This window comes from Toxorhynchites rutilus, chromosome 1 (genome assembly GCF_029784135.1).
Source record: "Toxorhynchites rutilus septentrionalis strain SRP chromosome 1, ASM2978413v1, whole genome shotgun sequence".
Classification (NCBI taxonomy): Eukaryota; Metazoa; Arthropoda; class Insecta; order Diptera; family Culicidae; genus Toxorhynchites; species Toxorhynchites rutilus.
In genome coordinates this window covers 201,071,609-201,088,209 of record NC_073744.1, presented here as the reverse complement: position 1 = coordinate 201,088,209, position 16,601 = coordinate 201,071,609, and the positions used below count along the sequence as shown (strand labels likewise).

Sequence of the window (16,601 nt, the reverse complement as noted above, 5' to 3'; positions counted from 1 at the left end):
GTGTTTCATCAGTTCTCATCGTCGTTCTCAGGTTACTGTGATTGCTTGGTAAGTGTTTCGCAGTTGACTATAAAATATAATCAAGTGTTATTTTTTAATTTTCGTTCAAAAAATTACAAGAATAAAGAGCCCGAAATTTGAATTCAATCTGTCCGAAATTTGATTTTTTATAAATAGTGTCCGAAGTTTGATTCTTATTCGCTTGATTTGAAAAGCATTTTATTCGATGATTTTTTTATGTTTTCAAGCAAATAAGTACCAAAGTAGAAAGCTTAAAAGGATATTGAACTAATTTATTGAATATATCAACCAAATAACATCTGTGCATAAAGTTGCGATCTGTTTTCTGCATCATATGCCTTAACCGTCCGAAATATGATTCAGAACGGTACACAAAACAACTTACTCATGGCAGTGGTTGTCGACATGGAAACAAACCATCAGATCGCTTTGATTATTATTCCTCATAAGCGGACCTTAAGGGCACCTTACACGTTCAATATTATTGTCAATGAGGTGACATTTGAGAACAAAATGACAGCTGAACACAGTCACAGAAATCCGAATTTTATGATTTCCGAGCATCAATATCGTGACATTTTATATAAATGCATGATGTTGACGTTATACCTCTCGGACTTGGAGACTGAGTTGCCAGTTTTGCAAGCATGCCTGTAAATTCGCAGACATTTCATTTATTTTAGTCTTTTCTTCGATTGCAATTGAATTTTATAAACTTCAGAAATTTTAGTAAGCACAAATGAAAGTATTTGGTTTGAAAAACTGATACTTTTACTAGCTAAATGCGGCACTTTTCGCAATACAAATCAAAACCTCAGAGTAAACTCACAATGTTATGTTGAGAGAGTGGATGAAACGTAACAGCGCTTTGAGCGTTTTTCAATGTTCTGATCGGTCATATTTTAGAGCTAGCAAGCGGGGCGTTAATCTAAGATGTGTGTTTCTTCATATTCCGCCAATGTGCTGGAGAAAAGGTAATGAAGATGGTAGACTTTCGAGCGACATAGCATGCGCTGCCATAATTATTTCTCAAATAGAGACGTCAGTCGTTGTGTTTTTCTTTGATTGCCCACCGCATCCATGTGAAACTGCTATTTTCAGAAAGTAATTAATCAATTAAAAACGGACATTTTTTTAGAGTTCCCGCTGAATATGAGGCTAATGTGATAGCGTGCAGTGAATATTTGTGAAATCACGTCGAAAAAGACGGATAAACGTGATATTTCCATGTGCCATTTTCACTCCCCCACGTTCATAGAAACAAACAAAGTTTCATTATTCTAACGTTATGAAGTTGATGTTTTGAAGGTTCTCAGTGTCAGCATGTGAGAGAATTATCGCCAATTGATCAAAATTTCACCGAAAATGTTACTGCTTCGGAGAACTAAGCATACGACTGCTTTCTGGATCTTTTTACCACATAAATATTCGATATAAGCCACGATACAATTGTCATCTGTTAAAAAACAAACAGTTGAATGATTTTATGAGAAGTTTGGCTCAAATTATCATGCAACCGTGAGTATTTGAACATTATTTTGTTTCTTCAATATAAATTCCATATTGAATGCAAATAATAACCGCAAAATATTTTGTTTGCCAATACACATATACAGATCAATTTTTTATAAATTTTTATTCTCGACGGGCGCTACCAACAATAGGCTGAATTGGAACCTGAGAAGTAACTCCAGAATCTTTACGCTTCTTCATAAACTTAGAATTTGGGAAAGAAAAGGAAGTGTATGTATTTTTCAGGCTCGTCATACCTTCAGCATCAGAATCAACAGACCATACACTAAATCTAATCAATATGCAAAATCCGTTGATGCTTAGAACGATATAAATTGCCAGCATTAATTATCAGAAGCAAAACTTGGATGTTCTTTATACTTTGAATGACAAAGGTAACAAATTAAAGTTCATCATGATCGTCCTGGTGATCAGCTTGAGTTTAAGTCAAATAATTATCAAAGAATGAGTCAGGCTTTTTACTTGGTGTTATTTGAGCTTGAGCTTGAGCTTGAGCTGTACACTTCGTAGTTGCTATCTGCAATTGACCTGAGCCAGCAAAATTTCACAAAGAACGCAAATCATTCTCATTGTGCAAGTTTTGGCGATTTAAATACTGAATAGCGACGCCGGCCACGTTCTTACAGTCGCCAGGGGGAAGGGAAGGAATGTTAGTATGATATTCGCAGCCAGAAGGGTCGCCCCATCGTGCGTAGTACGTAGGTATTTTTCCTGAAGGTCACTGTGGAAACTCCTTTAAAAACTCTCTAACTATGTATTTTTATTCAACACTTGAATTACATTTAATTGTTTTAAAATCGAGGCGACCGAAGTTATTTTTGGCAACCTGAGACATTAGACATTAGAATACTAATTCTGATATAAGAAGAAATCAAAGAAAACATAAAATATTTTAGTTCGTGACATGTTCTGTTTTTTTAAATGATGAATGTTATGCGAAGAATATTGTTTACTCATGGTTTTCATAGCGTACAATAGCATTGTGAATCTTGATTTTTTGCTAGATAACCGGACAGTTAAGAAGAGGCATTATTTGGATGTTAAAAGGCATTTAGATAAATAAAATACTGGTCAAAACGAGATGATTCGTAGGCGAACTACTTTTTGTACTCATTTTGCTGAAAAAAAATAGAATGAAAGATGACTCTGATGGTCACAGCAAAATTATGCTCCATAAATGTTTCAAAAACTAGACTAAGCAGTTCTAGTCCACGGTCGAGTACATCTTTCTCATCGGGCACTCGCACGACCCTTCTGCGTTTGTGACCACACAAACCGCATCCGATGACGGGACAGTCGATGTCACGTCCGTCCGGAATGTTCGAATTATCCGGTGGTCATCGCCGCATACGGATCTTGTGGTGAGTACTTGTACAGAGAGAGCGAAACCACGAAAAAAAAGCCCGGCGGGAGAGATTCAATTTGGTTATCGCGCGTGGCATTGTACGTGACACGACTATTACTGTACCTACCAAACGGACAAAACTTGCGGTCAAGGAATTGCTGTGTGGCATCGTTGTTGTTGTTGTGACTCCCGGATGCAACGTGCCTTGTTCGATCCGACGCATAGGAAATTGCAAAATTGAAATTGACAGCTCTGCACACAAGACGCAGTGGCCTTGCTCAGCAGCCAATCTGCTGGGTCTGTGACGGGCAGATATCAAGGAAATTGCTTATCATTGCAAAATAGCCATCTTTTCTTCGTCGGATTTTCGGTCAGAGATGGAGAGAGATGAATGTGGGACTATGAGATACGAGCAATCGAATCAGAGAAATGGGCCTCAGCTGCAATGACTGACGATTGATTTCGTGAGCAGAGAACCAAATCAATCATGGGAATGTCCTTTGTGGCCATGTGACTGGCCAAATTGGTTTGATGAAATTATGATTCGGACGATTGAGCCGTTTTCCCCGGACGTGTGTGGACGATGGATGGGAGGGGATAATCAATTTTCAGAACTCGGAGCAATATTTTGCTTAAATCACAACGCTTGAAAAGCTTCCATTATCGTGTCAAGTTGGGACACCATTATCGGGAATGCCAATTTTCCAGAATCACAAAGTTCACTTTTTACTGTTCAATTCGCTCTGGCATCGGCATTGGCTAAACAACTGCAAAGTGGTATTCCATTTCGTCTGTATTTTTTCTTTAAACAACCGGAAAGAAAACGACGACAAGTTCCCCAATAACGACAGCCACTCACGACGGATGCTCTGTTCATCAGTGTCTGTGCTGCGATTGGGGGCCATTCCAGTAGGAGTAATTTGTGTCAGCAATTTCCTTCCCCCCGGGTTGATGAGGTAACCTTTTCCAGGACTAATCACCGAGGAAGACCATGGTGGAAAACTGTTGACAATCGAATGGGTGGGTAAGAAAGACCCCCGAATAGGAGCAAACACGCAACGCAACGTAACGCTTCGGTTCAGATCGAACGGTCGTCCGCTTCGAAAATAGTCAGTGTAAGTGCTGCAATTATTGACATTTCGTTAGTGTGATAGATGGTCGAACCGAACCGAACCCCGGACCGCCAAGATTGACTCGGAAGCCGGCCGGAAAGGGAAATTGAGCATGACAAACTATGGTTTCGTAGATTAGAACAGTGATGTCAGCAGCGTTCGAGAGTTCAGTGATTTGGAAAACTCTAAATTTTGAATTATAGTTTAAATATTGATTCATTGTTATGCAAAGTGCAAATTTTCCGAGGAATCCTTCACCAGACACCATGTCTATCGGGTATAAAACTCGTCTGCTGCCCGAATCTTTCCACACTTTCTTACGGAGATGATAGTGTCTCAGTTGAATCATCACTCCCCCCTGGCGGGATATCGAATAAATCAACGCAGAGCGAGAGGTCGGCAAGCAATCGTATCCAGTGATCTGTTTGTATTCGTAATACCGCCGGATGATGATGAATAAGCTTCAGCCTGTGCTGCTTGATTAACGGCTTCTCTTGTTTGCGAAAGTGCTCGCTACCGAGTCGCACACGCAAGCAGCAAGGAGCAGCAAGGAGATGTGGGTCCTTTATGGACAAGCATCTACAGCATCATTCACTTTGGTCGGACTGAACGATATGTGTGTGGAAGGATGAAGCGAAATTGCTTGTCCAAACACACGCGCTGCCATCAACTGGAAGTGTAACAGGTCAGCACAATCATTCAGAAACTCCTCCGACCAGACGAGGGATGAATGTGTGATTTTCGGAAGAGGAGCAGAGCTTGCCGGTGTTCCGGCAAGAGGAAAAGGCGAAGGCAATTTAGAACGGTTAATATTTGGAGTAACTTGAGATTGATTTAGTAAAAGGGTCCGTGATTTACTGTTGGCGCAGTTGCTGCTATTCTAAGCTCAGATTGCTGAAGCTGGTTTGAAAAATAATTGCCCGTGTTTAATCAACTACTCTAATTAAAACCACCGGCACTCGAATGACACAAAAATCCGCTAATTGGGTGATGTTTAAAATATACAACATTTGATGTTTGCGCTATCCCATCGTGGCTCAAAAATATTAATTAAAATAAACCACGCTCAATATGACACCTCCCCCTCTCGAAAGTGCGGAGACCGCAAAACATCGCCATTCCAATAGACTAATAAATCTAATGATCCCTTTCTCTTCTCACAATCCCCCGCACTTAACAGGCCGAAACAGCACTGATGTACGACGCCGTCCACCTGTTTGCAAAAGCGTTGCACGACCTGGACACCAGTCAGCAGATTGACATCCATCCGCTGTCCTGTGACGCCCAGGACACCTGGCCCCACGGCTACAGTTTAATAAATTACATGAAAATCGTATGTATCTCGCCCTCTCCCAAAAATTCCCCAGTCCCCAAAACACAAACAGCAGGCCGAAACCGCCCAACGGAACTCACCAAACTCGACCGAACACTGGAATTAGTTTGGGAGTCATAGCGTGCGGTTGAATTTTGTGTTCTCGTTAATCACCCCCCTTCAGCCTTGTTGCAATTTGATAGATTCCAGTAATGCCCGGATTCGGACTGTCGAAATTGTGTGACGATCATCATCATCGGATTTCGTTTCAGGTGGAAATGCGTGGGCTCACGGACGTCATCAAATTTGACCACCAGGGCTTTCGCAGTGACTTCGTGCTCGATATTGTGGAACTGGGACCGCAGGGGCTGCGCAAGAGTGGCACCTGGAATTCCACCTCGGGGGTGAACTTCACCCGCACCTATGGCGAACAGCAGAAGGAGATCGTGGAGATCCTGCAGAACAAGACGCTGATAGTGACGACGATTCTCAGCTCTCCCTACTGCATGCGGAAGGACTCGGCCGAGAAGCTGACGGGGAACTCGCAGTTCGAGGGGTACGCAATCGATTTGATACACGAGATCTCGAAGATACTGGGCTTCAACTACTCGATCCGGCTCGCGCCGGATGGGAGATATGGAAGCTACAATAAGGAGACTGGGTGAGTGAACATTTCAGAAAAAAAATCTGAAATCTTTATACACGAAAATGGATTGAGTTTTAATGTTGACGGACGAAAGTGTGGTTCAGACGAATTGATACAATCCCTCACACAGGAAGTCTTCTCGTTTCATGATTTATTTTGCAACTGTGTAAGTATGGCTGTTTATGTTTTGGAATTTCCGATTTAGGATCCACAAAATTGTGACACTATCGCACTAAAGAATACATTTTTAGCTGTTTTTGTTTGGTCCATCCAATTGGGCTAATGCAAGCCAGCCTGATGAAATTGTGAATGGTGATTATGGTCCTGATATTATAACAGCAAATTACGAGCAAAATGCCGATACAATCACAAAAATTATCAAAGTTGAGCAGCATGATAGGATTTTTCTTATCAACCAGCAAATAAATATTACACAACACACCGTTAGGAATCACAAATCCGTACACAAGTTAATGTGAAAGAAAACCTCACGAACCGAATTAAAAATCTGCAAACCGCTGCCAAATCGTAACCAAATCGATCTATTTTTGAATCGGATGGACACTGGTATGGAAAACCAACACTCGACCAATATTTTTAATTTGAATGGAACGTTGAACACGGAGACTTAGGAGAATGAGTATATTCTACGGATGGATTTTTTGACGTAGAACTACGTCTTACATTAAGGGTGCCAAATCAGAAAACAGGTAACATTTTTATGAAATAAAGTTAACGTTCATAACTATTTTTGCTGTGAACGGATTTTCACGATTTACGTACCAATCGAATCGGAAATTCTCTAAGATTTGTTTGATATGCTATACATTACTATCCCATAGTCTGTATATGGTTTAAATTGATGAAAATTGGAAGCAATCTCATTTTCTCATACATTTGTTCTGTCCATTTGTGTGATTTCCCGAACAGAGCTGTCAATAACGAGCAACGAAGGGGAAATCGTAAGATTTAAAGTCTCCGTGAACAAAGGAAAAGAAGAAGAACGAAGGGGAATATTTGCCTACAGTATAAACAGTGGATCTCGCTGAGGCAAATGTTCATTCTTCGTAAGGACGCTGACTGTACAACACCGTTGCTGGGCGAGCTGGACGGCGGGGGATCGAGTACCTTTCTTAAAGCAATTAGGGTGGACGCGACCAAGTTACTCACTCGCTGATGTCTCTGGCATTGCAATCATTGCATCAAACTGATGCCATTGCATTAATGTTTTGAGCTACTCAATTGTGTGGGGAATCATCAAGTTAGGCTATCGTCGGCTCACCAAGAAAATAATTGTTCTGGAATTATGCCTGTGATTTGGTTTCGCATGGCGGTAGCAAAACTCTTTCCACCAAGGCTAACAGCTAAGCTAAAACAGCTAACAGCTAATCTAGACAGGTAAGATTAATAGAAAAGGCTGTTGAGAAGAGCGCAAAACGGAGATAAGTGTGTGTATATTTAGATGCTTCAAGCCATCGATATATGGATATTTGTGTGCGTACGTGCGTGCTTCTTAACCCGTACGTAAAAATAGTGCATCTTCGCTACGCTGAAACCCCATTTGTATCTGTTCCCGTGTACATTGGTGGTGCAAATTATAGATAGTGGGTGGGGAAATATTTGCGCTAGGGTAGTAGTAATGAATCTCTGCTGAGGCAAATATTCAGCAATGCTAATCTTTTCGGAGTTATTGAGATTAACAGAAAGAGATTATTTCGTTTATTTAGTCACCATGGAAGTAAATGTCGTTCTCGAATTTTTTATGTGGTTTGGTTTCGCTGGTAATGCAACTTTTTTCGAGGCCAGTCAATATTAGAAGAAGTTTTTTTTTTGAGAATAGCGCAAAATGATTAGAAGTGTTTATATTTCTAGTAGCTTTGAGCCACCAATGTATGGCTCGGTTTGCATGCTATAACAAACGCTTGTTTGGCGCTTGACTTACGTTGTACGAACGATTCCTAGAGGTGCGATTCCACTGAGGCAATACTAAATAACAGGTAGCATGATATTTGATACTTGCGAATATTGTCCTTGTTGTTGTTTCCATACGGTGCCAAAGATATATGGATGTAGTTATAAGATGTGGAATAATGGTACTGGTGCAACAAGTATATAATCGACTGCAGCCGAGTCTATGTCTGCAGCCGAGTCTATGACTAGGGTATTGCTCTGCGAGGGCGAGAATGAATCATCAATGAATTATCAACAACTGATTCTACAATTTAAAATACCATTTCAGGGCGATCAAACCATTCTACTAAACAGTTATTTCTAAAATTTAACAGCATTATAAAATAATATCTGAAGTTATGAACACGCGACTTGAATAAAATAACAGCGTAGTTCTACGTCAACAATGCGGTCGTGCATGGGACACAACATCTTATAATTTTTTTTGTGTCTCAGAAGTTATTAAAAAGGGTATTTATTTTAGAATGATCTTTATTTAAAAGTTTTGGAAAGCTGTGTAAGAATGATTTGTAGGGACTAATTAGGCAATATCGAAATAAAACACTGAGAAAAATATTGAAATTTATCATTAAACTTTGAAACCATTATTTTTCCCTTTATATTTCGGATATGAAAATAGGAAGCTATAGCCCAAACTTTGATTGCAGTTCCAAGATGGAGAAATTTTAGAAGAAAAAAATCTTCGAAATCAACTTTAAGTGAATTTTTCAAATCCTCACAATCTCAGCTAATCAATCTCAAACGATTTCTCAATTGGTTCAATTTCTCAACGATTTTTTGAGTTGTTCAAAATTTAGTGTTAATTTCAAATTTATTTTCCTAAAGAAAATTCTCAGTGTAATTTTTCTTGATGCCTTAAGCCTAGTTTATACGGTGCGAATAAGCATACGAGTCGGTCTAGTCAGTTACTACAGTGCAGCTACTCACACCGTGTGAACACATCATGCCAGTCATGTGTGATCTCGCATCCTTCAAAACGTCAAAAACAGCATTTAGCATTCCCATCAGGGATGCCAAATTTAAAGAAATGTCTCCATTTTGAAGATATTTAAAAATATGCGAAGATTTGAACAGACTTGAAAATTATTGAAAAAACCAATAAAACCCTCATAGTTTCTTAAAGAAATCATTGTTTTTTTTTGTTTTGCAAAATGGCACGCTTTCTTTTTGAGACAGTTTTCTTGAAAATATATAGTATAAAATCATTATCAGACACAATTTTCATTCAATTTTCACTCACCGTTTGCAAAAAAAAAATAGTATTGTTCTAAGAAACAGAATACATATTCGATTTGAAAAAATCCAAAAACTGAAAACCTGAGACGAAAACTACCAATAGAGAAGTCGATTTCGGATCAATCATCTGTCAAATTCGGACCTGATTGCTGTTTTTGACTATTTGATGGACATTTGAAAAATCACCTGGCATCCCTGGTAAACCCGTGCTGTAGTATTTGGTTTCACGTCAGCAGCTCACACTGTGTGAACGGATTCATAAGTTCACCAGTTCAGTAGCTGCATATTGTCAAGCAACGTATAAATGGGCCTTAAGGATGCTCACATATCTTGGAAAAAAAATAATGAAGATGGTGGTTTTTCGAGCGACATAGCATGCGCTGCCATTACTATTTCAGAAATGTCAGTCGACGTCAGTCGTTGTGTTTATATTTGATTGCCTACCACATCCATGTGGAAATGCTATATTCAGTATGTGTTTCATCAATAAAAAACATACAATTAATTGGAGTTCCCACCGGTTATGAATATGATGTGACAGCGTGAAGTGGATATTAGTGAAGTCACTTCGAAAAAGACAGATAAAAGTGATTTTTAGCGCGCCATTTTCACTCCCCCACGATCCTAGAAACAAAGGAGCTTTCATTGTTTCAACGAAACGTAGTTGATAATTTTAACATATTAAGGACCGCACGTTTTAGGGCAAACTTGAACGCTTCATTTGTTCGGATTCCACGAACGAGATCATTTCCTTCGGTGTGGATGAGACGAAGGCGAGCCATCGGTAGGCCTTGTTGGATTCTTGGTAAACCAAGGATTTAACCATCAAGTGTAGAAAACACGGGTTATTTCGTGATCCATCCGTAACAGACGGAACGCGAAACATGAGAAAACTCGTGAGCGGTCCGCAATGTGTTAAGGATCTCAATGTCGGTGTGTATAATGTGAGTAAATCGTCTTCAATTAATCAGCATATCACAGAGAATGTTACTACTTTTGAGGACTAAGCATACGACTGTTGTTTAGTTCTTTTTACCACATAAATAACAGTTGCAAGATTTCATTAGAGTTATGGCTCAAATCATCACGAAATCGTGATTATTTTGAACATTGCTTTGCTTTTTCCTTATACTATTTATATTGGACGCAAACAATTACTACACCATATTTTGCTTGCCAATACAAATAACGGGCATAGGGACGCTACAAAATTAGACCGATAGGGACAGCAAACGACGCCATATTTATTTCCGCTCTCTTGACATTTCTCTTCAGTCAGGTTTCATAATGGATATAGTATCGAACAACGAGTCGAGATTATTAAAATTTACTACCGAAATTCGGAGTCAATGGCCTCAACTTTAAGAGCGAAAAATCATCTTCAGCGATGAGGCCCATTTCTGGCTGAATGGCTTCGTCAATAAGAAAAATATACGTTATTGATCAGGCAGCAATCCACACGTACTCCATGAGTCACCATTGAATCCCGAAACAGTTACGGTTTGGTGCGGTTCATGGTCCGGCGGCGTCATTGACCGTACTTCTTACGTGATGATCAAAACGCCACGTTACTGTGAATAGGAATCGCTACCGCTCAATGATAACCGAATATTTTTGGCCCGAATTGGATGATATGAACTTGGACAATATGTGGTTTCAACAGGACGGCGCCACAAGCCACACAGGGAATTTAAGAATCGATTTATTGAAAATCAAGTTTGGTGAGCGTGTTATCTCAGGAAATGGCCCAGTCAATCGGCCGCCTCGGTCGTTGATTTGTTTTTAGTTGCATCTGAATCAATCCTGAATGAATGAATAAATTAATATTTGGGGGACTTCGAAAACGAGAACGTTACGCTGAAGGCACAATATTCAGCAAAAGAAGCAATCACAAGGAAGTTGTATAATACATTGCTTGTATTGGGATATGATTTGTATTCCATTTCCAATATACCAAATATCTGTTGCATCAAATCAGTCTACATAATTTTTGCGTTCGCTCATCCTTTCTCACAACACCCATTTCTCGTTTGAGAAATTGTTGAGTAAACATCGTTTGCCAGTTCGTATAGAGCGGGAATTCGTTCTCAATATTCATTGCACCTCTAATGAATTGCCGAAAGACGTGGTCTTACGTTGATCGCAATTGATTGAAAAATCACAAAACCATATGTATTTGGTCGCAGTATTATATGGATAGAAAACATAATAAACTCTTTCGCTTGAATTTAATTTTGAATTCCAAGGGAACTGGTATATAATTTTTCAGCAACGATAACATCTTTACAGATTCTCCTCGATAATACTCGAAACCCACTAGTGGTTAATGCTAACTCGATAACCACCTGCTCATTGCACTTGATTGGAAAATCACAAAACCAAATGTATTTGGTCGCAGTGTTATATGGTTAGAAAACATCAAAATAAACTCTTTCGCTTGAATGTTTTTCTTTCAATTCCCAGGGGAACTGGTATATTATTTGTCAGCAACGATGACATCTTTCCGGAATCTTCTCGATGCTGGATGGCAACCAAACGAAAATAGTTCCGCGCGTGTATGTGTGTGTGTGGTGGCTGCTCCGATGTCTCAAGCGGAACCGTTTGTGGCATCACTCTCCTCCTGATGGATTCCCTTCTGGCCTAAGGTGCACAAACAGGCTCTTGGTGACACCGTTCATCCGCGCTTTCATGATAAACGAAGTTAGCTTCACCACAACAGCGACAACATGCTCCAATCGCTGTTCAATTATAACTGAGTGGTTTTCCGAGCGGCGCTCGCTTATATACCGATTGACGATGTCAATAACCTGTTTTAAAAGCAATTTTAAGGCTATTGAAACAAGTTTTTGTATGAAAAAGTAACAAGTATATAACGCGTAGACATTTTATCTTTCGAATGAAGCGTTTATCAGAACATTTCGTTCGGTTGTTTAGGAACTATTAACACTCAAAATCTCGGTCTTCGGCGTAACGCTTTCGGTTTCGAAACTTTGATTTTACACCCCGATATAGATATGAAAGACGTAGTCCTACGTCAAAACTCGATATAACTGCTTCTGCTACTGCTTTACCCCGATATGTACCGCATTGAGGTGCATATATACAGTTTGGCAAAAGCCAAATATTTGATCCTTTTTAGAAGATAAAATTTGATCAACGTGTTCAATCCCCGAATTATACGTTAATTGATCTACAGATAGGTTTTTTTCAAGGCCGAGGCGAATGAACTTTTAGTAGTTTACAGCTAGTTATAATATCTCTATCTATTAATTTGCTTGATGTTATTTGAATGCTTAAAACACGCGGGATTTCATTTGATCCATTACCACTTTAGAATAATTTCGTTAGCCCAAATATCCAATGGATTTGAATATGGATTTGTGATTTTGGAACATATGAGAATTAAAATTTCTGGATTTTTTCTTTTTCCTTTACAGTTTCCGAAAATTTCCCGATTTTTCTCTCCGTAACATTCATTAATGTTCAAATACGAATTCAACAAAATAGAGACGGCTCAAATCAAACGATACATTCCTTCAGTTTTGCGCTTACCAACACATTTGGCTATCCATTTTTTACACCTTCCATTTTTATTTATATAGACAGCTAGATAGAAGATAAAGGAATGCATTATTTCACCTAAAAATCCATTTCCAGTGTCAATTATCGCATGGTGCGTTGTTGCTTTTCTCAGAATTGTATTTCAAATTCCAAATTTTGGGAAACTCAGAAATGACGACGTTCATGCCAACTCGTCTTAGGAGTTGGCAGCACCATTCCAGATAGCAGTGAAACATGTGTGGCATGAATGTGTAAATACCTGAGTCATTAAGCAAATTTCTATACTTGAAATCTTCAAAAAAAAAAAACTAGACCACTTTTTGAAAAGGAAAAACATCTTAATTTTTTTAACAAAAAATAATAACTCAAAAACTAAGATACCTGCAAAATTCTGGTCAAAGGATGGAATGTAATGTCCTAAAATTGCATGAAACGTCAAGATTTATTATTATCTTGAGAATTATTTTTTTCTAAAAATTGACTTTATGGCACTCGGTTGTTTTTTTGTCTGAAAAATAAATTTTTGGCAAACAATTTTGCAAATCTCGACATTTCATGCAGTTTTAATATATTTGGAATTGACAATTTTTTTTTTTTAAACCTTGATTTCAAGTATTTGAACGATTTTTCAGTTTTCAATAAAACTCAAATTCGCGGTACATTTTTTCGAGAGAATGTATATTTTATTGGTCGTAGTAGCCTGTGTAATTCTTATATCAGTAGGCGGTGACGACAGAAAATATATCTTGTTTACCTTGAAAGCAAACCGAGTACAGTAAAGCTGTTGGATCAATATCATACCAATGCCATAACATCTTTTGCAAGTTGATTACTTTTGTATCAATTTAGTGTAGTGATAAGCATTGTACGTAGCTGTTATTAAAAAAAAAAGACAAAACAAGATGTGGGTTAAATCTCTGATATATCCGCGAGGTAGACGTAGGACTACCGTTGGCTCGGTAATCATTTATTTGAAAGTGCATCTGAATCAATTCTTAATGCATGAATGAATCAATATTTTGAAAAATTGCTGAAAGTTTTTCTTGTTAGTGTGTGGGTGGATGAGTATAAGTATGGAATTGTTATTAACATAAAATTCAACTCTTTCGAACTTTGTCCCGAAACGAACCGATGGAATTTGAGTCGCCTTGTAAAAGCAACTGAAGATGTTTGATACATCATTCATTTTTGTTTTCGTGAGAATAACACGAGATTTTTTATGATCACTCCATGCGCAGAATAGAAACGAAATAAAGTCTATATAACCTTGCATAAAATTCATTTCGTTTTTATCGTGATGTGGTTTCGTGATTTTTCATGACTGTTCCATGCGAAAGCAGAACAGAAACTGATTCGAGTGAAAGTACTCTCGCCTTGCGTGTGTCCGCTATGATTTCCCAAACACTAATACAAGCGAGCAAAACAAGTCACAGCTTGCATGTATTCGCTATGACGGTTTCTCCAGGTGCCTAGATTTTGCGTCCGTGTTCGGGAACACATTGCGATCACCAATCATCATCAATGAGCTAGATTGTTACGATTTAAATAGCTTGCTTTCAAAGCAATTTTTAAGCTATTGAAACGATTTTTTGGAACAATAAGTGACAATCATATAATTCGTTGACATTTTATTTTTCGGATGAAGTGATTATTATATCACTCCATTCAGCCGGTAAAGAGGTATTAACGTTCAAAATCTTGCAGTCCAGCGTCACTCTCTCGTTTTCGAAACTTTGAACTTACACCCCGGTACAGAAATGAAAGACGTAGTCCTACGTCAAAAATCAAAACAAATGTTTGTGTTTTACAGACCAATGTCCGGAATTGAAAGCATATTCAGCAGATGATTTTGATCCCGGACAGCGGATCAAAGTAAACGATGCAATTTCTTATTGAAGGAGTTGCATGAGAGTGTCCGGAATTAACTCATTTTAGGCCAAGCGTTCGAAAAATCGAACAGCAACTTTGATAATTGTTCATGTGTTTGGGAAGCAACCATATGTTAATGTTTTTGCACCAAAAGACAGCTCAATTTATTAGCTACCACTTACCATCGATTTCATCACATCAATTTTTTACAACTTTATTGGGCAATAAATTCGATTGAAAGGAAGGAAGAATGTTTGGAAGGTGTTTTCGATTTCATATCAAAAACCCCAATAAAACACATAAATATATGAACCTTTCTACAGTATTACTATGATAAAAGAGCATACATTGTAATATAGGTCAAAAAACATTGAGCCTCCTACAGAAAAACAGCCGGGGAAATTGAGTGTTCGAAAAATCCAACGTTGACCATAACGAACATTTTTTGAACGTAACGTTAGGCCGATTACACATTATCCGGTTTCTGCCGGACCGGTTTCAAAAAACGCCGCTGGGTTTGGACGGAAAACCGGATAACAATGTGAAAGAGACCTCGCGCTACACAAAACCGTACATCTCTCACATACAAATACACTACACAAAACTGTACATCTCTCACATAGACATGCATGCATTTATTTATATAGTGGATTGACAGGTACACATTGCTGCAAATATTCCGGCTACATGCAGCTGTTTGCAGACCGAAAATTTTAAAACCACAGCTGCTGCGGCAACCACGAGCGTTTTCATATTGTGTGGCACATCAGGAGCATGGTCAAAGTAAGAGCAGCCCTCACGGCATTAGCGCATCCTGGATCATAACGGTGTTCTTGCAGCACCTATCGTAAATACTTCCGCCCCACTTTAGAATAACTAAATTTAGTCCAGTTGCGGTGTAGTCATTCATACGCTCAGTTATTTTGTTTCTAAACATACACAAATAGCATGATTTTTTCACACGTTCTGTTGCCACATATTGGTTCACAGTTCACAGTCTCAGAAACAAGTGTACAATTTTAAGACCGAAAAAATAATAACATTCCGTAAGAAGCTAGCGGCACTATTTATTTATATGTGTAATGTGTTCATTTCCTGTGATTGTCTTGGAATTTGTCTACGAGATAATATATGCCCTTCCATTCATTCTAGAGTGTTTTTTATTTCACCATTACAGTAGAAATCTGTACGATTAAAATAACATCATAATTCCTTCCTAAAAATAACATAATGATTCATTCAAATGCTATCCCATTGCTGCATCCGAAGATCCTCGTCCAGAAACGGGCTCAGCATATGCCGCAATTCGTCGAGCACCTACTCCTGGGGCAGCGGTAGCTTCTCGAGCGCATAGCAAATCAACGCACAGCTATTTATACGTGGATCTTGGGCAAAGAATGCCTGACTCAGATATTTTAATTTGAGATTTGGGTGATTTTGTTATGACAGAACCGATGCTTCGGTGTCGGGCATCTCGATCACCGATCACAGATCGGACATTTTGGGCTAGAGTTCCTCAAGCCGAGCCTCGACCACCTCGTCGTCGATCGCGACCCAAATCAGGTCAAACTGTCTGAAATACCCAATAAGAATATTAGGAGAGCTATTTTAGATGTGCTCAAATAAACAAAGACTGACCTCCTCATAAAATCTCGATAAAGTCGCTCAAAATATGCCCTTTGAAGAACCAGTTGGAGATTTATTTGACATCATCGAACTTGTTCAGTAGCGAATCTGTGAACAATACAAAAACGGAAGATAATTTAAGAACTCGTAGTTGCTGTGAGCTAAACATAAACAGAAGTTAATTTAATAGCTCGATTAATTTGTCAGAAGACACTACACACCGTTGAACACAATCCATGGCAAAACACTCCATGACGACCTCGTGTGCCTGTGATCATTGCTTCGCTTTGAGCAGAAACTTTCATCACTGAAATTTTTCACTGCAGCTGAATAAAGAAGCGAAATAAAAAATTCAGTGTCCATACCACT

The 16,601-nt window shown here is 38.8% G+C and overlaps 1 protein-coding gene and 1 long non-coding RNA gene across 4 annotated transcripts in view; one reads left to right on the top strand and one right to left on the bottom strand.

Moving 5' to 3' along the window:
• Positions 1–16,601, top strand: part of LOC129763224 (glutamate receptor ionotropic, kainate 2) — a 420,593-nt gene that overhangs the window by 292,911 nt on the left and 111,081 nt on the right. For all 3 annotated transcript variants that reach the window (XR_008740836.1, XM_055762105.1, XM_055762106.1), the window contains exons 9-10: positions 5,192–5,344; positions 5,596–5,984. Coding sequence is in view for 2 of the 3 variants with exons in the window: in XM_055762105.1 (XP_055618080.1) it covers positions 5,192–5,344; positions 5,596–5,984 (542 nt within the window). In the remaining variant the exon portion in view is untranslated. The remainder of the gene's footprint in view (positions 1–5,191; positions 5,345–5,595; positions 5,985–16,601) is intronic.
• On the bottom strand, positions 15,749–16,600 carry LOC129763226 (uncharacterized). The gene is made up of 3 exons (XR_008740838.1): positions 16,454–16,600; positions 16,245–16,340; positions 15,749–16,179 (listed from the first exon to the last, which is right to left on the bottom strand). It is a non-coding gene; the product is annotated as an uncharacterized LOC129763226 (long non-coding RNA).